Source organism: Urocitellus parryii, chromosome 1, assembly GCF_045843805.1.
Source record: "Urocitellus parryii isolate mUroPar1 chromosome 1, mUroPar1.hap1, whole genome shotgun sequence".
NCBI lineage: Eukaryota > Metazoa > Chordata > Mammalia > Rodentia > Sciuridae > Urocitellus > Urocitellus parryii.
In genome coordinates, this window is record NC_135531.1 from 265,672,629 (window position 1) to 265,696,916 (window position 24,288).

The 24,288-nt window shown below is 46.0% G+C and overlaps 2 protein-coding genes across 9 annotated transcripts; one reads left to right on the forward strand and one right to left on the reverse strand.

Annotated features, from left to right (window-relative positions):
• Window positions 1-22: 22 nt before the first annotated feature.
• Znf142 (zinc finger protein 142) lies at window positions 23-19,483 on the reverse strand. Of its 2 annotated transcripts, none has more exons than XM_026390323.2 (9): window positions 19,420-19,483; window positions 16,395-16,708; window positions 12,913-13,512; window positions 11,662-11,826; window positions 9,989-10,813; window positions 7,205-7,382; window positions 3,575-6,473; window positions 2,452-2,557; window positions 23-1,543 (listed from the first exon to the last, which is right to left on the reverse strand). In XM_026390323.2, exons 2-9 carry the CDS (start codon window positions 16,624-16,626, stop codon window positions 1,074-1,076), a joined length of 5,475 nt encoding a protein of 1,824 aa, XP_026246108.2. In that variant the 5' UTR covers window positions 16,627-16,708; window positions 19,420-19,483; the 3' UTR covers window positions 23-1,073. The 2 variants fall into 2 exon arrangements, with proteins under 2 accessions (XP_026246108.2, XP_026246107.2); XM_026390322.2 differs by lacking the exon at window positions 19,420-19,483 and adding an exon at window positions 19,005-19,091.
• Window positions 19,484-19,500: 17 nt separating this feature from the next.
• Bcs1l (BCS1 ubiquinol-cytochrome c reductase complex chaperone) lies at window positions 19,501-24,000 on the forward strand. 7 transcript variants are annotated; one of them, XM_026390331.2, is made up of 8 exons: window positions 19,501-19,570; window positions 21,191-21,559; window positions 21,656-21,795; window positions 22,021-22,215; window positions 22,471-22,534; window positions 22,763-22,932; window positions 23,137-23,254; window positions 23,367-24,000. In XM_026390331.2, exons 2-8 carry the CDS (start codon window positions 21,240-21,242, stop codon window positions 23,614-23,616), a joined length of 1,257 nt encoding a protein of 418 aa, XP_026246116.1. In that variant the 5' UTR covers window positions 19,501-19,570; window positions 21,191-21,239; the 3' UTR covers window positions 23,617-24,000. The 7 variants fall into 7 exon arrangements, with proteins under 7 accessions (XP_026246116.1, XP_026246115.1, XP_026246117.1 ...); XM_026390330.2 differs by lacking the exon at window positions 19,501-19,570 and adding an exon at window positions 19,726-19,779; XM_026390332.2 differs by lacking the exon at window positions 19,501-19,570 and adding an exon at window positions 19,786-20,240.
• Window positions 24,001-24,288: the final 288 nt, after the last annotated feature.

Consider the following 24,288-nt stretch of genomic DNA (forward strand, 5'->3'; position numbering starts at 1 on the left):
TTTGGGTAGTCGGATGAGTCAGAGAAAAGGTAGAAAACCAAGCTTTCCGGGGACATTCCTGCATGTGCTGAATAGGAAGGACACAAAAGAGAGGCTTCTGAGAGGTAGGGCAAAAGGAGACAAAGGTTTATGTGATCTGGCTCTCCTGGAAAGTTTGCCTAAAACAGTCCTGGTTTATAATCTGTTGAGTCCCAGCATAAATATTAATGGCATCTTCTTTGATTTTTCCAGAGTGTCTCAGTTCAGATGATCAAATACATAGTGAAGCAATTACACTGTGAGAATTCTGAATGAGAGATTTACCTTCCCAATCACCTGCCTTTTACAGTGCCTTTGTACTTTCACTCATAAGTGCAGTTGTGGGCCAGTCTAAGGATTTATGTTGAATTAAAGCTGCTTCTAAGAGGAGGCTTAGTGAGTGACAATCCTCCCTCTATACAAGCAGAAAGAGGGGCTTGGAAATAGGGAGAAAGTGAAAACATCAGGACAGGCTTAAGGACAGAGAAGGCAGACTTGGTTCTGTTTCAGAACTTGTTTCCGACTGAATACAGAAGAGATAAAGGAGGAGCAGAGGTCTAAGAGGGGACAGGGCAGATCAAGATCACAGCCTAGAAATGCCAAGTCAGGAGTTTGGATGAGTCTATAAGTTGGCAGTCATTCTGTTTGACATGCTTTATAGAGCATCAGGCATAATAGCACATGCAATTAGATACAACTGTTTTGAAGGTGCTGAAAGAAAATAAGATTTGATACAGTAAGAAGAGAAAAGAAGACAGAGTGGATAAAACCAAGATCTTATAGCCAGGGTCTCTAAGAAACTAGAAATTCACAGGTTAAAAACACTGCGCACTTCAAGAAGAAATCACTGTTTTGGTCCATGTCTCTCTCTCATATAGCTGTTCATTTCAAAGTACTATGTCCAGAGTCCTGGGGGTGGGGATGGGGGTGGTTTCCAGTCACACTGACACCGCAAAGCCAGTCCTTTCTTAGGCCCTGAGCTCCTCAGGCTAGCTCTGGTCCCAGTATGCACACCTCTTACCACACTTTCTTCCTGTCTTAGTGGTAGCAGGCTCTCAGCCCTCAGGTCCAGTGGGAGGAGCAGCAGGAGCTGGAGGGTTGGGATCCTCCAGCTTTACATCATGTAGGTGCACTGTGGGGGTGGTGGGGTCTTTGCCCACACCCTGGTTTGGGTCAGCCTGCTCAGGGTGGTGCCTGCGCACGTGCTTGACCACCTGGAATTTCTGCTTGGCCTTGTAGCTGCAGAGGCGGCAGAAGAAGGGGTGGCGGTCTGTGTGGGTAAGGGCGTGATGGCGCAGGCCAGCAGCCCAGCGGAAAGCACGGTGGCACACATTGCACACGTAGGGTTTGGCCTCACTGTGCTTGCGAAGGTGGGTGCGCAGCAAGAAGCGCGTCTTGAAGGCCTTGCCACACTGCTCACACATGAAAGCCCGTGCTTCTCGATGCCGTGTCTCCCGGTGCACACGCAGTGCGTCAGCCCGGTTGGTGCAGTACTCACACTCGGAACACTGGTATGGCTTCAGTCCTAAATGCAGGGAATAAATCACCATCGAAGGGGGGACAGACAAGGCTCAATGGGTCATAAGAGTCACTGTGGATACATACTGGGATATAAACGACAGAAGTGGCAAGTTAACGACCATTATCTTTGGAATGTTCCAGTCTTGACATTCTTTCAACACACTCTTTGAATACATGGAAGCCCAATGATACTGATAACTAACTGGACCTCTAACCAACTAGCCATCTGATAGTAATGAGTACTCAAATATGGTAGGTTATCAAATGGGAAAGTCCAGCCCTCTTTTGGTCACAGAATTTGAAAACACACTTAAACACAGTTCCTTGTTCAACTCAAAAAGTCAAAGAAAATGTTAAAGAGGGAAGAGGTAAAAATGAAAGAAGCATCATTATAGAAGCAGAGGGTCTTGAAATGCACCTGATCTATTCCTCCACCTATGGGGGAACCATATGCAATAATCAAAGGCAATCATTACCCCTTTTCAGAGAAAACCATATGCAATAATCAAAAGGCAATCATTAACCTTTTTCAGAGAACCACATCAGCACAAAGGAGCCCTCCTCTTTCTCCTTCTTATTTGTGATAGTTCCATCATATCTGTATACAATCAGGTAGACCTGTCCTCAGTCACTCAAGTTTGAGTTGGGGTTCTCTATGGGGGGTGTGTGACCTTACACCACAATCCCTGAGAAATCTGCCAAGTACAGAGGCCAAGACTCTCAGGTTTACTCTGTCCTATTTCTGACAGGTATTCAGTGTGTACCATTCCGGTACACACACTCCCAACCTACCTGAACCCTCAGTATAAAAATCAATGATGGCCCTGAATCTGGGCAAGGACATACACTACCTTGGTGAAGTCAAGTTTGATAGTGAATGGGAGAATCCTTTAACCCAAATCACAGACTCACCTGTGTGCTTGGTCATGTGATACTTGAGCTGGTTGACCCACTTGCACTTGTAGCCACATTCAGGACACAGGTACTTCCGTTCCTCCTTGTGTATCCGCATATGGTACTAGAAGAGGGAAGAGCAAAAAGCAGAACATGTGCTCCCTTTGGCACTCACTGGATATAGAAGTGGGGACAAGTAGGCAGAGAAACCATTGGTGGATAACCCTGCTCCTTGATCTCATCTCATCTCTACTTCCCTTACCAACTGGGTCCCTCATAATGGTCACTTTGTTATCAACCTTACCTATTCAGTCCCTCTCTAGGCTTTCCCTGACTATCTCAGTTCTGACACTGAGAGTCACTGGGTGAGCTAACCCATAATTCTCAGTCTACTAATCTGTAAGATGGGGAATAGAATAAGTATCTATATCTCTTTATTTTTGAAAAGATTAAAATCATGGTACTAGGCATTATAGTAACTGCTCATAAATGTTAGCGTTATTATCCAGATTATCCTCCCCCATTTTTTTTTTTTTGTGGGGGGATCCTGGGCAGTTTACCACTGAGCTACATGTCCAGTCCTTTTTATTGAGATAAGGTCTTGCTAAATTCCAGAGGCTGATCTTGAACTTGTGATCCTCCTGCTTCAGACTCCCAGGTTGGTGGGATTACAGGTGTGCACTACCATGCACATATAAATCATTATGTCTTTATCACAAGGCAAGTCCTTGTTCTTCTTAAGCATGTATTAAAGATTATTTTTTTTTAAATATTTATTTTTTAGTTATAGGTGGACACATATCTTGATTTATTTATTTATTTTTAAATATTTATTTTAGAAGTAGTTAAATACAATACCTTTATTTTATTTTTTTATTTTTATTTTTAGGATCAAACCCAGTGCCTTCTGCATGCTAGTCGAGTGCTCTCCCTTTGAGCCACAATCCCAGCCCCAAGAATTGTATTATTATATGACCCCATGAAGTTGGTAAATATCATCTCTTTTTTATAGATGGGGAGTCTGAGCCTTAAAGAGGATAAGGAACTTGTCCAATCACAGATCTAATATTTGGAAGGGTCAGGATTAAAGAAACTAGAGCCTGCATTCCTTCCATTCCCTGTCCCATAGCTCAGATCTTACCTTGAGGCGAGAGGGGTCAGCACAGGCATACGAGCAGAGGTGACAGCGGTAAGGCTTTTCCCCAGTGTGGATGCGGCTGTGCCATGTGATCTTCTGCCGGTTCTTGGTGCTATAAGCACAGTCAGTACACTTGTAGAGCCGAGTGCCCCCATGCCCTTTCACATGGTGATCTAGCACGAGCTGATGGCGACATGCAAAGTCACAAAAGGGGCAGCGCAGAGGGGGCTGGCCAGCATCCCCATTCGAGGCTGCTGATGCAGCTGAAGTCTCTTCATGCTGTTCTAGGTAGTGCTTCACCAGACCTGCTCGCTCCCGGGCAGCAAAGTCACAGAGTTGGCAGCGGTGGCTGAAATGCTGCTGCCTCCGGTGCTCTTCCAGGGCTGGCCGGCTAGGGAAGGCCTCCTGGCAGGCCCCACATTCCAGCCGTGGATGCTGCTTACGGGTATGTCCCCGCAGGCTTGCGAGGTTGGGGCACAGCAGGCCACAGCGGGAGCAGTTTAGGGGCCCCTCAGTGGCCTCTGCAGGAGAGCCAGGGGCAGGGTTTAGGGGCTCAGGGTGTCGGCGCAGAGCATGCTGCTTAAGTGCTGTCTCTGAGCTGAATTGGGCCTCACACTGGGAGCAGGCAAAGGCTGGGGTGCCCTGGTGGCAGCTGTTGACATGGCGAGTGATATCATGGCGAAGGTAGCCACTATAGTCACAGAGTGGACAGAAGTGGGTGGGTGTTTTGTCATGTACCCTTAACCGATGCAGGCGCAGTTTCGAGTTGGTACCAAATGTCTGAGGGCAGGAGCTGCAGGGGATACGGCCAACACCTGTGTGTCTGGACTGGTGAGCCTCTAATCGGTACCGTCTGGTGGTAGAAAAGTCACAGAAGGGACACTGGTGTGGCTTCACTCCTTCATGCTTGAGTTGCCGATGCTGCTGCAGGCACCGATTCTGTTTACAGGTGAAGCCACAGTCCCCACACTGCAGGGGAGGCCGGGGGCCACGGGTTGAGATTGTAGTAGGGTGTCTCCGTTTCTGGTGGAGTCTCAGGGCAGCAGCAGCAGGAGCAATGAATGGACAGAGGCCACAGTGCAGCTCTCCAGACATCCCAATTGGGCAGCCCTTAGTCTGATGAGTCCTCAGGGCCCGTTCCTGCTGGCAGCGAAAAGGACATGTGGGGCAGGAGAAGAGGGCCCCCTTCTGCTTCTGAGTTAGAGTTGTGTCCCCATTACTAGGGCTGGACTGTGCATTCCTATTACTCAGGGGAGCAGAATTCTCATTGTTCTGCAGGGAAAGAGAAGACTGGGTTTGAGGCAAACCTCGCTTTCCTCCCCGGCCACGTCCCCCTCGGCAGCCTTCAGCCACATGAGAGGTAATAGAGGAGAGTCGAGAACAAAGGAACATGCATGAGTTGCAGCGAAATTTGCCCTGCTCAAAGTAGAACTTCTCTGGGGTCTCTGTGGGTGAGGAGTTCCCTATAGGAGGGGCTGGGGAAATAGAGGGTGTGGTGAGAGGCTCCTCTACTTCCGGCTCCCTGGTAACTTCAGAAGGAGCATCTTTTGAAAGCAACAGCTCTACTTCTAATGGTACAGGTGGGGGCTTCCCACCTTTGGCATCCTCTGAGGCCTCGGTGTCTGGGAGCTGAGGATGCAGGGGGATGGGAGTGTCTGCTCTAGACAAGCCCTTGTTCTTCTTAAGCAAAACAGGGCACTTCTTCAGCAGATGGGTGCTGAGTCCACGTTGTTGCTTAAAGCTTGTCCCACACTCAGGGCATAGCAGGGGCTCTCGGCGGGCCTGGCACCCTGTTCTGGAGTGCAGGTTCAAAGCCTTCTCCCGGCGAGTGATAAAAGGGCAGTGTGGGCAGCGGAAGGCTCGCCCCTCTCCCTGGATCACTACCATCTGCACGCGCCCCTCCAGTACTAGGGCCTCTGCTTGCTCTTTGTCCTGTTTCCGTAGGGCCTTCAGTAATGACTCTGTCTCGGGCAACTGAGGCAAAGGTGCCGTCTCAGCAGGTGCAGTTACTTTGAAGGTTCCGACCCAGCTATTAGGGGCCTCCTCTGAGGATGAAGGATTTCTGGGGGACTCAGACTCTGGTTTCTCCAGAATGGGCTCTTCTTCAGCACCCAAGCCAGGAGTTCCAACACTTTCAAAGCTGGACAGCACAGGTCCTTCCAGTCCTAGGGGCACTGAGGCATCCAGGGGCCTGAACTCCACAGGGGCTGTTTCAGTGAGTTCCTCGAGAGATGGCTCAGACACAGGTTCCAGCTCTACTCCCAGGGCCTCTAAGTGTAGCGTGCAGCTGCCCTCCTCCACTTCTGCTGGGCTGGAGCTGCCAACCAGGTCATTCCCATGGGAAGCCTCACTGCCATCCTGTCTCTGAGTGATGACCTCCTCACTTGTCTCTGGCAGAGCCTGATCCAAGGTGGGATCCATGTCAGGCTTGTGGCCTGGTCCCTCAGGCTGGGCAGATAGCTGGCTTGAAGGCTCTGAGTCTGGTGGTGGTGTCAGTGACTGCCTTGCTCCAGGCTCTTGGCTGGTATCACGGAGCTGCCAGACCTGGTCTCCAGGCACATAGCCATGGGCCTTGCGCTTGTGGAAGAAAAGTGTGGTGTTGCTGAAGGTACGGTAGTCACAGAGGGCACAGTGGAACTCACGGAGACGGGTGTGCTTGCAGTTCTCATGGCTCAGCAGGGCCTGCTTGTGGCGGCTCTGGTAGTTGCAGTAGCGGCAGGGGTAGAGTGGGGCTGGTGTGCCAGGGTGGTGCTGGGAAGCCATATGCTTCTGCAACTCATACTTTCGCTTGCAGGCAAAGGCACATACCTCACACATCAGGGACTTGCCCTGGTGCCTCAGCTTGTGGCTGCTCAGCTGATCAGCCCGATGGCAGCGATAAGAGCACTGGTTGCACTGGTATCTGACAAGGAGGAAAAGAGGGTGATCACAAGGAGGCAGGAGCTAAAAGTCTCTGAATAAATACTTTCCATGGCAGGCTTTAAACTCTATATTGTACATTCATCATCTAATTTAACCCACCTTTTTACTACCCCATGAAACAGGCATTTCTGTTTTACAAATGAGGAAGTCAAGGCATGAAAGTTAATAACCTGTTTGAGGTTTGTTCCAAAAGAAGCGAGGCAGAGACAGCTTAACTTCAGGGCTGGTGTTCTAAGACCTACTCTCTACTGCTTCCTCAAGGAAAGTAATAATGGGTCAGTACCATCCACTGACATGAATACAGCATTTCAAGACAGGTTTCTATGTCTAGGTCCCATTTTCCCAAGGAAGCATGAAAGCTCCTACCAGCTTCCTGGATTAGGAAGTAGCTAGGATGGCACCATAAATAGAGATCCTATCCACTTTCTCAGGACCAGTCTATGAGAACATAAGTACACTTTAGTCTCTAGGCTTTTCCTCTAGGTCTAAACACTCTCCCCTGGGCTCAGAGAGTGCTCACTATGCAACTGGGCTACAGGCACAGGGGCTAGCCACCTGTAGGTGATAGAGTTGAGATGGAGGGAGCAGAGGGCATTAGGAGGAACTCTCCAGCAAATGGAAAAAGCAGTGGGGCTAGAAGTTGGATCTAAGAGAAGACTAACTTAGCATAAGGTTCTTGGGATAGGGACAATGGCATGTGTGTGTTTGTACCTGAGGTCCCCGGCATGTTTTCGCATGTGCACGCTGAGGTAGTGCTTCCACTTGGTGACATAACCGCATTCAGTGCACATGTAATCCTTGGTGTTGGAGTGGGTGAGCATGTGCTTAGATAGGTAGCTTACATCTCGACAGGTGAAGTCACACAGCTCACACTTGTGAGGTTTCTCACCTTATATGGGAAGTGGAGATGAGAGGGGAGGACATATGTCAGACACAGATCACATGTGTGGCCAGACCATTTCCTCTAGCAAGTTTGCCCTGATGCCAGGCAGGGGCAAAAACTTCACATGTAACTTGAGATACTAAAAGCCTCACAACAATCAAGAATGCTTCATAGCCCTGTCAGACAACTATTCCCCAAACTCCTAAACAAATGGAAAGGAGAAAGACTGAGCTTTTCAAAACTAGGTCTGAAGTCCATTCTTGATTTGTTACATAGCTTACTGGCATTAATGACCAGTTGTTCCATTTAGACCATTCCTTTCAGTTTTCTGGAACAGAGAGAAAAAAATCAGGCAACAGAACAGTAGTTAGAACTGACTAGCTGAGTGCAATGGAGTATGCCTATAATCCAAGCAATTGGGAGGCTGAAGCAAAAGGATTACAAGTTCAAAGCCAGTCCTGGCAACTTAGTAAGACCCTGTCTCAAAATAAAGGGCTGGGGATGTGGCTCAAGCGGTAGTGCGCTCGCCTGGCATGCATGTGGCCCGGGTTCAATCCTCAGCACCACATACAAACAAAGATGTTGTGTCCGCCGAAAACTGAAAAATAAATATTAAAAAAAATTGAAAAATAAAATAAAATAAATAAAAGGGCTAGGAATGAAGCTCAGTGGTAGAGCACCCTGGGTTCATCCCGTTTCAAAAACAAACAAACCAACAAACAACAACAAAAAACCTTATCTCTGGATTTCAATATTATAGTAAGTATTAATGCCCGACTACAGGCATTAATATTTGCATAGTACCCACTATGGGCCAGGCACCTTTCTGGGCACTTACAAAAATGTCTCCTCACGGGGCTAGGGTTGTGGCTCAGCCGTAGAGCACCCGCCTCACATGTGCAAGACCCTGGGTTCAATCCTCAGCAGCATATAAAAATAAATAAAGGTATTGTGACCAACTACAAAAAAAAAAAAGTCTCCTCACTAAATCTTCATAACATGCCTATAGGGCAGGTACTATTATCACTCTCATTTTATAGATGAGGAAATTGAGGCACAGAGAAATCAGAGAGTTATTAAGTGGTGGTTCCTACTATGTGTCTCAGTTTCCTGGTCTTTAAAAAGGGAGCAACAAAAAATACTGACCTCTTATGGCTCATGTGAACATTAAATGAGATATCCCAAAGTTGTCAGTGGTTCTGAGTGAATTCAAGGATGGGGTGTCCAAGTAGTTGATCAAGACCAGGAAGGGGGCCTTGTTCTACCCAGCCCCCTTCCCGGTGGTGAAATGCAAGCAACATGGCATGCTAGTTCTGATTCTGAAACTAACTGTGAGACCTTAAAGTAGGTCTAAATTTAACTTCCCATAGTTTGTCTCTTTTCTTGTCTTTTACCTGTCTTGCTCACAAGATTGATATATGGGATAGCACACATGAAAGATTTTGGAAACCATACAATAGTGTACAGATGTAAGTTTTAGGAAAGGCCTCAGAAACAAGAAATCTTATAAAAAAATCATGTAAAGAAATGAACTATTCAATGGGAACAACAGTGGCTTTGTGCCCCAAATTGTCTAAAAAACTCTCCTCCCAAACCAGATTTGTTTCCCTAGTAGTGGGAATTGAACTCAGGGACTCACACAAAAGGGCATGGGTCTCCTACCACTGACCTGCATCCCTAGCTCTTTTTATTTTTTGAGACAGGGTCTCATTAAGTTGCTGACGCTGGTCTCAAACTTGTGATCTCCTGCTTCAACTTCTCCAGTCGCTGGGATTACAGGAGTGTGTTACCATGCCTGACATGGTGAAAAGTTTCTTAATGTACTCTTGACACACTGGTATTTATATAGATTCCAAAGGGGATGATGCTATAGCAGGAAGCACGATTTTGTTGTTATTTAGCATCTAAAATGCTAGCAACGGATTGAAAAATCTGAGGTGAGGGCTGGGGATGTGGCTCAGGCGGTAGCGCGCTCTCCTGGCATGCGTGCGGCCCGGGTTCGATCCTCAGCACCACATACCAACAAAGATGTTGTGTCCGCAGATAACTAGAAAATAAATATTGAAAATTCTCTCTCTCTCTCCTCTCTCACTCTCTCTTTAAAAAAAAAAAAAAATCTGAGGTGAAACAAATACAACTTCCAGGTCATTAGGGATGATCTTATTTCAGTGTCATGAATGCCCTAACTTTGGAAGCCCTTGTGTATGTATGTTCAGTCACCTTGCCTCCTGTCTCTCACAGCATATCCCCAAACTTGAATTGAAAAGGAAGGCATCTGTCCTGGTCTGGGTTTCTTTATTCTAATAGGCTAGGTGGTCATCATCCCATGCCTAAGGATGATGCATAACTGTATTGCGGTTAGAGCACAGGCTGTGGACTCAGACTGCCTAGATTCACATCCTAGCCTGACCACTTTATTTAAATGACACTCAATTTATGGCTCATTTGTAAACTTGGGATACTAAAGCAGTGCTTAGGAATTCTAGGCCAAGTGAAACAATGTATGTAAGGCCCTTCCAGTGATGTCTGGTACACAGTAAAAGCTTATGTTAGACACATCACCACCATCATCATCATTACATTATCTCAAGGATGGATGGAAGCTATCTCACCAGTATGCAGCAGCATATGTCGGATGAGCACCCTCTTGTGGGCAGTGGCAAAGTTGCACTCAGGGCATTGGTGAATTTTCTCATGAGCATGCATCTTGCCTACATGGTCCTGGTAGGCCACTGGGTTAAAGGTGGCAAAGGGACAGAAGGTACAGCGCAGTTCTTCGCTGCCAGGGTGGCCTTGCTTCTTGTGTTTGCGGAACAAGTGCTTGTTAGAACAGGCAAAGTCACAGTGGGGACAGTGGAAAGCATAGTGGCTCTTGTGATGGGCCTCCATGGCTTCAGCTGTGGCAAAGAGCATGGGACATGAGTGATGGCGGCACTCCACAGCCCGCACCCCATGGGTCTCCTTCAGGTGCTTTACAAAGGCCTTGCGATCAGGGGCTGCATAGCTGCAGCCCTCCTGAAAACAGGGCAGGGGTAAAGGCTCTGCTGCGGCTGCTACTGTGTGGTTCTTGAGGTGCTCCTTGAGTGCCTGGCTGAGGCGGAATTCCTCACGGCAGACAGGACAGACATAGGTGTCTGAGTAGAAGTTAGAAATATCCTCATGCATGCTAGCCATGTGGCGGTTGAGTGCATTTCTCTCCACTGCACTGTACTGACACAGTGGGCAGCGGTGGGCCTTCTCGCCCAGCTCCCGCAGCAGATGGGTCTTGAGTTTGCTTTTACTGGTGAAGAACTTCTGGCAGTTGGGGCACTGGAGGGTGGGGTCTGGGAAGTGGAGATGCAGGTGCTCTACCAGATGGGTCCGCTTCTTAAAGCAGCGTTTGCACTCTGGGCACATGTGTGTCTTGAAGAGGCATTCCGTGCTAGAAGTCACATCCCCTGGGGGGATGGAATACAGAGAGGTAAGAGCAATATTCTTCAACAGCCCAGATGCAAACCTTTTGTGGTGTCTCCAAGAACCCAAACAATAGATTCAAAACACTGTAGCCTCAAAGAGGGAGAAACTCAAAAGTATTAAGAGAAACCAAAACACAGGGACTTCTCAGGCCTGTTTCAAGTGCTTCTCTCAGTCATCCAACGTTCTTGAGCCTCTCTTTAGAGCAGCTCAAAAGAACAACCTGGATGGACCATTCTTGTTCTTGCCTGCTATAGGTGTAGGGAGAGGTGTCAGGGTTGGATAGAAGGAAAAAAGTCCCAAAGGGAATGAGCAAAAGGGAAGATGATAAAATACTCTTACTTCTGAACCCTAGTTCAATGGGCTCTAGATAATAGTGAGCTGATAATAAATATAGTCAGATCTTTCCTATTCACCTGACAGTAAATATGCTCCCTATGGGAAGGGTTTCAGAGAGACTATTGAGCTGAAAACCTGGGAAGCAAAGATTCAGAAAAAAGTCCCTAAGAAGCTCAATACCAGGCAAAAGGGGCTGCTGGTAATCAATAACCTCTGGTATCTTTATATTATGGCATCACAATTTCCATTTTGCAAAAGTGCTTTCTACTTGAGGAAAACTAGCCTAGAACAAATTCTATTTACCTCTACCCTGTGTTACTGGAATCTTGAGTCTGTTGAACATTTTCCACTTGACTTTTGAGTCAAGGCAGAATAAAAGGAATGATCTGAACCAAAGGTTAGAAACCCAAACCCTAGAGCCTCCATGTCAGCTTCTCCACTATCTATTCCTCCCTACCATCGAGAGCTTCAAGCTTACTCATGATGTCATTACCTTCAAACTGCTGAGCCCCTTGGTCATTATCCAGAGCTTTCTGAGAGACCTTCTGGGTGCCACTTTCTTCTTCCTCTACTTCTTCCTCCTCAGCTGACACCTGCCCAGGCACAGTCGTATCTGTTTCCTCTGAAGGTTCTCCTTCTCCTGGAGGCAGTTTGGGAGCTGGAGACACATAAAATTTAATGAAGTCCATAGGGAGCCAATAACAGCACTAAATGCTGTATTTCTCCATTTACTGCTTAGCAGAATCACCCCCTCCCCTTTAAGCAGAAGGGAATTTTGGGTTGTAAATAGTTAAGTATATGCCCAATCAAGACAGGGATATGAACTAGGAGTTAAGCTACCAGTAGTAATCACTTTTAAGTAAATCAAATCTCAGATAATAGCAGCCTCAGACCCCTTGAAGCCTAGAGTTTTGAGGTCACTGGGGTCATAGGGACTGAGAGGTAGAGAAGGGCAGATTATATTTCTTTGGTTCAGGTTCCCAGGGATAAAGGCTGGGTTGGCTCAGTGCAGGTGAATATACCCTTACAGCTCAATTGTTCTATTGAGAAATTCAACTTAGTGAGTCAAGACCACATCTTGCTCCTCAAATGTATCCCTTTATCCCTCAACAGCTGACTCTGACTAAAGGTATGACTGGTTCCCAGGAAAACAGTCTTCTTTAGGCCCTAGACCTTGAGTGGATCTCAGCAAGCCAAATTCTCTCATCATAAATCTGTCCTCTTCTGGGCCTCTTTTCTCTCACTTATTTCTCTACTCACCCAACATTGGGGATTTTTGTTGTTGTTGCTATTATTATTGTTTTTTGAGATTAAAGAAATAGGAATTAATAAAGTGCCATTCCTCTTGAAGGTTCCTTTTAAAAATAACCCCAGCTTCTCCTGCCCAATCTCTTTTGCTCTATAGGGAGTCTACAGGCATTTGTGGCTACAGTGGTGGGCACTTTTACTTTTGTCCTTAGAAAGTAAGTTCTGAAATCGAAAATGTTGCTTAAGTAACTTCAGGTCACATGTAGATGAAGCCGAATTTCACTCAGTGTCGTGGACCAAGACTTCCTCTTTATTCCGTGTATTCTAAATGAGTCAAGGTTTCTAGATGCTTTTCTATCCTTCTCCAGGAATTCTATCCTCCTGACTTTCTGTTTAAAAAGTCATTCATGGCACTGGAAATAAGTGTGTCTTCTATAAGATCAACTGTGGCTATATTTTAGGCAGGGCACTGATGGATCCCTGGCTTCATTCATACCTGGTGGCAGCTCCTGGGATGGAAGGCCCTGAACAGCAGAAAGTTCTCCCTGTGTCACAGCTCCATGGCTCCGCTGATGCTGCCGGAAGAGTTTGATGTTGGAGCCTATGAAGCTGCAATGGTTGCAGTGGAAAGGGTAATGGGTCTGCCGGTGCAGTTCCATGCCCTGCTGGCTCCCAAAAAGTAGGGAGCAGCCTCGGAAAGAACATGGCACAGGGACTGCTCTGTGGTTCTGCCTCAGGTGGTGCTGCAGACCTTTGCGATCTTCAGCAGAGAACACACAGCCAGACTCTGGGCAGGAGAAGGTGTCAGGAGTGGCCCGGTGAATCTTGAAGTGGTTCTTCAGGGCCTGTGGTTGGGCAAACTCCTGTCTACATACAGGACATGATAGGGGGCTATCTGTCAGACTTTGGCCCTGCAGAGGGCCATGGAGGGTGAGGTTGTTGGAGGGCAGTTCTACAGAGCCTGGGGGGCTAGACAGGCCCTGCACAGACTGTATGTGGGTCTCACTGCACTGGTGTAGGGACAGCAGAGTGGGCTCTGCGAAGCTCTGTTCACAGCGCTCACAGAAGTACACCTCCACCACCTTTACCAGGACACCTGCAGGCAGAGGACCGACAGAGAAAGGAATAGAATCAGATCGAACAAGACTCATAGGAGTTAGTTACTAATAGAAACGTAGGCGAATCTGTTATATTCACTGAATGCATATGGACTTCAAGACTGGCTCTGCAGACTATAAGCCCATAGATCAGGGTCAGTCTATCTGGTACATGTGTTTGTATTCCTAGTAGCTAACATAATAACTGGCACAAGATGGGTGCTTAATAACTGTATTCAATGAATGAACAAACATCAATGTAATCTAGGAAGCATTAAGGCAATAATAGATTAAAAACTTCCAAAAGAGAACAATGACAACTAGAGAGATGTATCTGCAATATATATGCAATATAAAAATATCTGTAATAAATGACATATACGTGCAGTATCAAAATATCTGTAATAAATGATACAGGACTGTCCTACATTTATTCTGTGGGTCCTTTTTTTCTTTTTAATTGTTTTTTTAAAAAGTTCAATGCAGGGCTCAAGTGGTAGCATGCTTGTCTAGCATGTGTGAGGCACTGGGTTCGATTCTCAGCACCACATAAAAATAAAATAAAGATATTATGTCCACCTAAAACTAAAAAATAAATATAAAAAAAAAAGTTCAATGCAACAATTTAAATGATAAGAAGTATGCAAAGGAATAACTATCCCCACAGTCTGGTCTCTTTTTGGTACCAGGGATTGGCTGCAGGGATGCTTAACCACTGAGCAACACCCCTAGCTCTTTTTATTTTGAGATAGGGTCTCACTAAGTTGCTTAGAGCCTGGATAAATTGCTGAAGCTGGCTTTAAACTTATAATCGATCCTCCTGCTTCAGCCTCCTTGAGTTGCTAGTCTCTAACTTTTCAGGCTTTTTTTAAAAAAAAAAAAAAGATGGGGGTCTTGCTATATTGCCCAGGCTGGACTGAAACTCATGATCCTCCAGTATCAGTCTCCTGAGAACAGGTGTGTGCCACCAAACCCAGTTTCTTCCAGCCCTTTTGTGGTCATTATCCTACAATTTGCTTTTTTAAAAAATTTTTTTCTTGTCTCACTTGCTGTATAACAATGACATTTTATCTATCAATAAATCTGTTTCATATTTTTGTCCAGTTCATGGAATTTCAAAACACTGATAAATCAAACCAGTACAAATAAAGCTTCCCTACGTAACCCCATCCTCATGTGCATGTGTATTTTTCTATAAGACAGAGTCCTAGAATAGAATTACTGGGTAGAGTATGCACATTGTAAACCTTGCTATGTAGCTAAACTAACCTTCAAAAAATATATTAATTTATATTCGCCATAATTTGTAATTCACAGTCTCACCAACATTACACAAATTGTTTAACTTTTAATTTTTTGTTTAAGGTATTACCTAAATTGTTTAACTTTTGCCAAAGTTGAGAAACAAAATGTCACCAACCTTGGAGATTGAGAACAGGGTCTTGCTAAGTTGTCGAGGTCTAGCTAAATTGCTGAGAGTAGCCTTGAACTTGTGATTCTCCTGCCTTAGCCTCTTAAATGTCTGAGACTACAAGTGTGCACCACTGTGCCCAGCTCATATAGTTACTAATTAATTTATTTTTTGGATACTAGAGATTGAATTCAGGAGCACTCGACTACTAAGCCATATCCTCACCCCTATTTTGTATTTTATTTAGAGACAGGTTTTCACTGAGTTGCTTAGTGCCTCTCTTTTGCTTAGGCTGGCTTTAAACTCATGATCCTCCTGCCTCAGTCTCCTGAGCCACTGGGATTATAAGTGTGTGCCCATGTGCCCAGTCTCATATAGTTATTTTTAACTATGGAATTTATTTATGTGAGATTAAGCATCCTTCATACATTTATTGACTATATTTACTTCTTATTTAGCAAAGCAAAGAGAAATTTCTTTTTTACTTTCTTGAAAACTATTTTTCTTATTGTGCAGATCTTTGAATTTTAAAGATATTAACTCTTTTTTATATATTACCAATTTTTGTTTTGTTGTTGTTGTTTCACTGCAGAGAAGGTTAGAAATACTATATGGTCAAATTAGCCAATCTTTCCCAGTATTCTTTGTTACTACATTACATTGCCAAGGAAGTGGTGAAAACTACAGCTACAGGATGACAGTTTAAAAATAGGTAAGTTTCAGAAAAATAGGAAGTTGTAGGAAAAGGGGGAGAATCTTTCTCCTAGGATAAAAATGCTCAACTGTAGTTATATTTGTAGTACTTTTGGGGACTTGAACCTGGGGCCTTGAACATGCCAGGTAAGACCTCTACAACTGAGTTATATCCCCAGCCCCATTTTTAATTTTATTTTTGAGTCAGGGTCAACAAGTTGCCCACATGGGCCTCAAACTTTCAATCTTCCTGCCTTAGCCATGTGTACCACCTTGCCCAGCTCAACCCTTCCTCTTAACATGCTTTGAATGAGTGAAGTACATTATACACAGGAAGTTAGGGCAAGGAATTACCAGTTACCTTTGGAAAGCCCTGCCAACTACAGGGTGGGAGGCAGGCTGGGCTTCTGCCTAATCCCTGGCTGCAGTTTCTGGGTGTAAGGTCAATATGGGTAAAGAATCTGTGAAGATTGTTAAGAGTAAGGGCAAGCCAGGATCGGGCAGGTGTCAGAAAGGTCTTCCCTTGTGGATCCTGCCTAGCAGACAAGAATCCCTTAAAGGACAGACTTTGCCAAAAGCTTGGTTCAAGATTGTGCAGTAATCTGCCAGCCTTCCATCATCCGGCTCCAATTGCAAACCAAAATACAACATCTCAAAGTATAAAAATAGCATACTATTTTATGCTCCAATCATATTCATACAGAAGGATAAAAATATAACACACAAAACCTCAAGGCTGCCTGCCTGTCCCACTAGCCTGCTAACAACTCTTTGTACCTGGGGTCTCTTCAGGAGCTCCTGTGGATAGGGTTCCAGCTACTGTTTCCACAATGATCTCCATGTTCCCTGGGCCCTCTTCATTAGCTGTGGCCTCTACCAGCAGGCAGTCTGGGTCAGCAGGCAAAGGTGCAGTGTCCCCAGAAGGACAGGTGCTCTGGTCAGGTCCCAGAATTCCACGGTCAGAGAGAGGTGGGGGGATCAGCAATAGCTCAGGACACAGTCCATCCATCTCCACAGTACTGTTGGCTGGCTATGAGTCCAACACAGGGTCTGTCATCACCATTGATTTGTGTGCTGTGGCCTCTTAAATGCTGACAAACCAACCAAAAGAAAAACAAAATGTGATTAGAGCTCTCATTTTTTTCCCAGTTTGTGTGTGTACACAGCCCAGTGCCCTCCAACTTAGGCATTTTTTTTAAATTTATTTATTTATTTTTTTAAAGAGAGAGTGAGAGAGGAGAGAGAGTGAGAGAGAGAGAATTTTTAATATTTATTTTTTAGTTCTCGGTGGACACAACATCTTTGTTGGTATGTGGTGCTGAGGATAGAACCTGGGCCGTACGCATGCCAGGCGAGCGCGCTACCGCTTGAGCCACATCCCCAGCCCCCTTAGGCATTTTCTTTATGGCAGCATGTTCAGAACAAAATGTATAAAAATAATAGGGTCAATGGGCTGGGGTTGTAGCTCAGTGGTAGAGCACTTGCCTTGCATTCGTGAGGCACTGGGTTCAATCCTTAGCACCACATAAAAATAAATAAATAAAATGCAGATATTGTGTCCAACTACAACTAAAACAAATTTTAAAAAAATATAATAGGGTCATAGGGTTAGAAATGATGGTGGAATGTGATGCCCATTATTATCCAAAGTACATGTATGAACACACGAATTGGTGTGAATATACTTTGTATACAACTAGAGATATGAAAAATTGTGCTTTATATGTGTAATAAGAATTATAATGCATTCTGCTGTTATATATAAACATTAATTTAAAAAGATTTAGTTTACATAAAAAATATATGTATAGAGTCAATATTAGGAGAAAGCCAACAAGTTTTGGTCAACATAAGAAACATATCAGGTTATGTTTCTTGATACGAAGTGAGTCAAATCTTAAACTAAGTTTTAGTTTTCAAAATTGGGTGGGGCCAAAGGATTTCAAATGCCCTTTCCTTTTTTCTTTTTTTGGTACTGGGGATTGAATCCACAGGTGTTTAACCACTGAACCACATCCCCAGCTCTTTAAAAAAAAGGGTCTCACCTCTTTAAAAAAAAGGGTCTCACTGAGTTGCTTAGTGTCTTGCCAACTTGTTATGGCTGGTTTTGAACTCACAATTCTCCTGCCTCAGCCTCCTGAGCCTCTGGGATTATAGGCATGAGCCACCATGCCCAGTTCCCTTTTGTTTCTTGATGCTCTCATTCCTCAGTGAGGTTATAGGGCCTTTCTATCACAATCTGGTTCTTGCTGATTTCTCCAGGCATGGTTTCCACCTCTGCCCTCAACAGACCTCTGAACCTGATGATGTGCCATTCTCTGGAGGCACCATACTCTCTTTTATTGGCATACCTTTTTACCTCTCAGCTTGATGCACTTGTTCAATCTCTTCTCTGGCTAATCAGTGCCTTACTGTCCTTTAAGAAGCTACATAGGGCTGGGGTTGTGGCTCAGTGGTAGAGCACTTGCCTCACATGTGTGAGGCAATGGGTTCGATCCTCAGACCACATAAAAATGAATAAATAAAATAAAGATATTGTGTCCATGTAAACTAAAAAAATTTTTTTAAAAAGAAGCTACACAAATGTCATTTCCATTCTGAAGACTTCCTGACACTCTTATTTTCAGTCTTCAGGGGTCCTGATGGTACATTGTACATATCAGAAACTCTGTCACGCTGCACTGTTGTTTACCGATCAGTTTCTCTTCCTGATGTGGAACTTTCTGAGTAGATTTTACTGACATCACTTCAATGAACACAAACCACCAATAAACTATGCAAGTCAGACAAGTAGATACTAGTGAAGAACCACTGAGAGGGAGGGACATCAGAGTAAAGTATATTGTACCAACGTATGAAACCAATGGTTCCTCACATAAAGAAACACACCAAGAAATTTCAAACTCATTAAGGTCTCAAACTGGAATACAACCAAGAAACCAATAGAAACCAACTGTATATCCCGTTACACACGAATTTTAAGCCAAGTAATTTTTGTAATTCATAAGAATGACAATCATTTCATGAAATTGAGTCAGACTCAACTCAAAACAACAGATCACAAAGGTGACAGGGAGGTGCACTTCCGAGGTCCGAAGGAATATCTTTGGAAACCGGCTTACTGTCCGTTAACTCGTCTCTGGGAGATCTTCCGGCTCGGCAGTACACCGCCTCAGGGGAGAGCCAAGAGGACTTGGCGCTGTCTACACTGAGAACCTTCACCCGCAGGAAGGCGGAGGGGGGGGGGGCAGGCGCGAAGGGAATCTGTCTTCCGGGCGATGGCAGGGCAGTGAGGAAAAGGAAGGTCAAATTAAGGGAGAGGAAAGGCTTGGGGAAACAAGGAGCCACTAAGTATACGGGTTACCACCTGCCGCTGGGCGGACTCACCGCGTGGCCCTGGACAGATGCAGTCGCCACGCTTCTCTGGGCCTCAGCTTTCCTCTCTGAAAAGTGGAGGCGATGACAGCATCCACACTGTTGGACGGGAGCTGGCGCACAAGAGCCACAGAACGAGAAAGATGTTTTGTAATCTGCAAGGTTTGGGATGGAGCACCACCATGACTGTGGTCCCGAGGAGCGGTAGCGGGTACCCGGGTGGGGTCCAGAGTGGTGACGCGGCTGAGACGCCGAGCGGCCGCTGAGATGCGCCGGGGCCCCCCTCGTAGGCGTGTTTCTTTCAGCACCTCCTCCCTCGGGTCCCCACTGTCCAGGTCCACTTCCATCCTGGAACTCGAGAAACTTTTGCCTCCAGCTCTCTCCACCCAAACTCCCCCCAGATCCCGCCTCGCAGCTGCTCACTCACCTCTAGACCCACCGCCGGCGGAAACAGCATCTCTATGGTCGAAAGCGGCTGGAGCGACCTCCCAGGGCTCCTTTTGTACTACCGCCCCCGGCCCAGCCGCCTCTAGGACAACGGGCATATGGCGGCCACTCTATCTACCTCTTGTTGGCTGGTGGGTACTCTATGGTTTTCTCTCCTCTCTCCACCTTTTCCCTGAAGCCAAAGAAGGACCATCGAGAGTTGTGGGGGCAGAGTGGCAAGAAGTTCTTGGTGGGCGTGGCAGGAAGTAGATTAAAAAATTCGGGGGGCGGGACCCAACGGCGCTTCCCCAAAGTTCGGCTGGGCGAAACCATCGAGACGAAGGGCCAGAGAGTCATGGCGGTAAGGGGGTGGAGTGACTGAGAACTCCAAACCATGTTCCTGGAGGCTCGAGCCTTGGTGTAGAGAGGGGTTCCGTAGGGTTTCTGGGTGTCTGGACCGCGAAAGAGGAGAGCTTTGTGATCTTCCATGGGTGTTTTGGAATTCTGGATCCCATTCTGAGCCTTAACCGAGGTTCCTGCTGTCAATTCGCTGCTCTGCGTGCCAGGGGCAGGGCAAAGTGGCAGGAATGGAGTGAGGTGGGGTGTCGGAAGAGTGCTAAAAACTATTTGGCTTCCCATTCCTCATGATTTTTTCCCGGCGCTGATAATTGAACCCAGGGGCACTTTACCACTGAGCTATATCCCCAGCCCTTTTTTGAGACAGGGTTCTCCACCAGTTGCTTAGGATCTCCATAAGTTGCTGAGGCTGGCCTTGAACTTGCGATCCTCCTGCCTTATCTTGCCGAGTCGCTAGAATTACAGGTGTGCGCCACCACTGCCGGCTTCATGATCTTATTATCTACAATTAGACCTAGTCAAATCTTATTAGGTTGAATTTGGGAAAGACTCCATGGGCGAAATAGCAGGTGGGCAGGATTTCATTTGGGGAAAATGCAGGGAGAATTGCGTGAGGAAGGAGGTGGGAGGTGTTTTGCTTATTTGTTGGATAAGGAGTATTAAGAGTTAAGCCAAGAAAGGTAGGTGGGTGGCTGTTGTGAAGGGTTTTGAGTACCAGACTGAGGAGTTTGTACCCAATTCAGGGATCTATTAGAAACCAACCACTGAAAGTGCTGGAGTAGGGAGAATTCGGATCCTTATGATGAACGATCTGGATCTTTGCAGCTGTTTGGTGATACAAGAGTTGAAGATCCATTAAAATGCCACTTCCAGAAGTAAAATTTAATTTTAAAGGGAAAGTTTAGGTGGGAAGTAATAAAGGTCTCAACTCTAAACAGGACATTAGGAATTGGATGTGCGGGGGAAAGAGAGGGTATTTGAAGAATGTTATTCATGCATGGTAAGTAAAGCATGTGGTCACTGACAAGTTAGTGGAAGCGCCACTGCTGCTGACTCCAGCTAGTGCCCCCAACCTCTGACTTTAAAAAAATTCTCAGCTTGTTCCATGGACCACAAAAATTCTACCCATCCATTATCCTGATGTGAATCAGGTAATATTGCACTCTTGAGCTTAAAGAATTTCCAAACATGGTCCTCTGACAAGAAATGAGATATAAGCAGGCTGATGGGAGGACAAAATGGAGTGAAGGGTCTGCATTCCAACACTACCCCTACCCTGAAAAAGGATATTGAAACATATAGTATTGTTGACCTGTCCTTGCTACTTCTGGAGAAGGGAGTAGAGCAGGTCTGGGGACATACAATGGAGTCTGATTCTAAACTAATTTTGTGCTTTGTCCCATCTCTACCCCTAGGTTTCAATAGGGCCTGAGAGCCTGTAAACTTCTTTGTTTCCCATTCAAGATGCCACTTTCAGACTTTGTTCTGGCCCTGAAGGACAATCCCTACTTTGGGGCTGGATTTGGCTTGGTAGGTGTGGGCACAGCCCTAGCCCTGGCGCGAAAGGGTGCCCAATTGGGCCTGCTGGCATTCCGGCGCCATTACATGATCACACTGGAAGTCCCTGCTCGAGACAGGAGCTATGCTTGGTTGCTTAGCTGGCTTACCCGCCACAGTACCCGTACTCAGCACCTCAGCGTGGAAACTTCATACCTTCAGCACGAGAGTGGTCGGATCTCCACCAAGTTTGAATTTGTTCCCAGCCCTGGAAACCACTTTATCTGGTAAGACTGGGAACCAGGGAGGGCTCTGATATAAGAATAGAGAGCTGGATTTTATCATTTTCCTTCACTCACCCCGTTTTGACCATTCTTATTCAGGTATCAGGGCAAATGGATCCAGGTAAAACGAAGTCGAGAAATGCAGATGATAGACTTGCAGACCGGGACTCCTTGGGAATCTGTCACCTTCACAGCTTTGGGCACTGACCGAAAGATTTTCTTCAACATCCTGGAGGAAGGTGTGGGATGGCATAGGCAGGCTGTAATGGACCGGGGGGGGGGGGGCATAGGGATGGGGACATTGGATATTGGAGGAAGAGCAGAGCAGTTTGGGGAGGAAGAATAAGAGGATGTGACTCCTTGGGAGCATGGGGCTAGGAGGCCTTTATTGCATGATTCTGTCTAACTGAAGAACAGCCATGTTGGAGAGAATTATTGGCATTGTCTTATCTCCCCTTTTACAGCTCGAGAGCTAGCCTTGCAACAGGAGGAAGGAAAGACTGTGATGTACACAGCTGTGGGCTCTGAATGGCGCCCCTTTGGCTATCCACGCCGCCGGCGGCCACTGAATTCTGTGGTTCTACAGCATGGTCTGGCTGACCGAATTGTCAGAGACATCCGGGAATTCATTGATAACCCCAAGTGGTACATTGACAGAGGTGAGAAGTAGCTTAGGTCTGGGATAGGCTATTTCTAACCATATTGTTAAGGCAGACAGGCTGGTTTTTGGCCAGGAATGATGTAAACCTCTAGCTCAATTCCCAGACAAGAAGGGGCAAGAAAAGTTGCCTATGATTTTTTTTTCATACCTAGGCCATCAGGCCAATAAGAGGCACAGCTAGGAACAAAGTGGACATGTGGGACAGGGTATATAATTCACTTATTTATCTTATTTATCTTGGCTGTATCCCTAGGTATTCCCTATAGACGTGGCTACTTGCTTTATGGACCCCCTGGTTGTGGAAAGAGCAGTTTTATGTGAGTAGTCAAAATTTCACTCAAGTCTACAAAACAGCCTTTGTAGAAAAACTGGGCAGAAGAGGCTGGAGAGTGGAATGAATCTGGGGACCAGGAGCCAGGAAAAGCATGTGATATGTGGAAGGAGTGGGAGAATTGGGCCTCCGAGATACACCTCCCACAACAGGAGGAAAGGGTCTGGACCCAGGAATAGTCCCCAAGTTGCCTACCACCTCCTCATGTTCACAGCACAGCCCTGGCTGGGGAACTGGAACATAGCATCTGCCTGCTGAGTCTCACAGACTCTAGCCTCTCTGATGACCGGCTCAATTACCTGCTGAGTGTGGCCCCACAGCAAAGTCTGGTGCTCCTGGAGGATGTGGATGCTGCTTTTCTCAGTCGAGACTTGGCTGCAGAGAGTAAGTGAGGGTGTTAGGGAAGGGGGATGGTTCTCAATGAGGATAGTGAGGTATAGAGTATGAGGAATAGGAGGACATGGAATTCCACAGGGCTGACAGGATGCCTAGGTTGGCTGTGAGGCACTAGAGTCAGGGACTGTGGTGGGAATGGAGGAGGTGCTAATTTTAAGCAAGGTTATGACCATGCTTTTCTGTCTTTTCAAGACCCTGTGAAGTACCAAGGTCTAGGTCGTCTTACCTTCAGTGGACTGCTCAATGCCTTGGATGGAGTGGCTTCCACTGAGGCACGCATTGTGTTCATGACCACCAATCATGTTGATAGGTAAGGAGTGAGGGAAGAATCCATTCCATGTCTTGGGAGAATTAGGAAGTTGAGGAGACCATCATTTTTGGTGCGCTAGTGCGACTGTTGCTTGTGACTCTCCTCCTCCTAGGCTGGACCCTGCCCTGATACGCCCTGGGAGAGTAGATCTGAAGGAGTACGTGGGCTACTGTTCACACTGGCAGCTGATCCAAATGTTCCAGAGGTTCTATCCAGGGCAAGCACCTTCTTTAGCTGAAACCTTTGCAGATCATGTCCTTCAAGCTACAACCCAGATCAGTCCAGCCCAAGTGCAGGGCTACTTCATGTTGTATAAAAATGACCCCACAGGGGCAATTCAGAATACCGAGTCTCTGAGGTAATCAGCCAGGCTGTGCTGGGCTCTCCTCCTAGAGGAAATCAATAAACACTTGCCATACCACTCTGGTCCCTGACTCTTTCTCCCTCTCTCAAATTGTACTTAATACAAAATGAAGGGCTGCAATCACAGGGGACTATATAAGGGTTAATCATTCCAAAACCTATACAGATGATGTGGGGTCTAGCCTAAGAGAGGAGGAAGAGGCTCTAAATCGGAAGATACATGCCTCCATCTAAGGGCATCCAAGTGAGGAACATGTATTAACATGGTCGAATACATAGTGGGGGGCGCTGGGATTATGGCTCAGAGGTAGAGTGCTTGCCTAACATGCATGAGGCACTGGGTTCAATTCTCCAGCACCACATAAATATAAGATAAAGATATTGTGTCCACCTATAATTAAAAAATAAATATTTAAAAAAATAATACACAGTGGGTTATGTTATAGTGCTTTCTAAAAATCCCGCCCAAATGTCGACCTCCTACTAGTTTCCTCTGAAACTCATTACAGTAGAGGAGCCGAACCCTTTTCACCCTGATTTCTTGGGATAATTAAGAATGAAGTAGGGGCTACACTGTCATACCCCAATCTTGCTAGGAACTCAGAGAGTCATACATTACAGATTAGACACTACTGAGAAAGAAAACGAACAAGGCTTAATTTCTTTATTGC

Coding starts and splice junctions, on each gene's coding strand:
- Znf142 (XM_026390323.2), bottom strand. CDS start 16,626: ATGGATGGACTGTGTCCTGAGCTATTGCTGATCCCCCCACCTCTCTCT. Junction 11,827..12,912: donor ATCCCAGGAGCTGCCACCAG/GTATGAATGAAG, acceptor ATGTGTCTCCAG/CTCCCAAACTGCCTCCAGGA. Junction 2,558..3,574: donor CTGACCCCTCTCGCCTCAAG/GTAAGATCTGAG, acceptor TCCCTCTTCTAG/TACCATATGCGGATACACAA.
- Bcs1l (XM_026390331.2), top strand. CDS start 21,240: ATGCCACTTTCAGACTTTGTTCTGGCCCTGAAGGACAATCCCTACTTT. Junction 22,216..22,470: donor CAAGTGGTACATTGACAGAG/GTGAGAAGTAGC, acceptor CTGTATCCCTAG/GTATTCCCTATAGACGTGGC. Junction 22,933..23,136: donor TCGAGACTTGGCTGCAGAGA/GTAAGTGAGGGT, acceptor TGTCTTTTCAAG/ACCCTGTGAAGTACCAAGGT.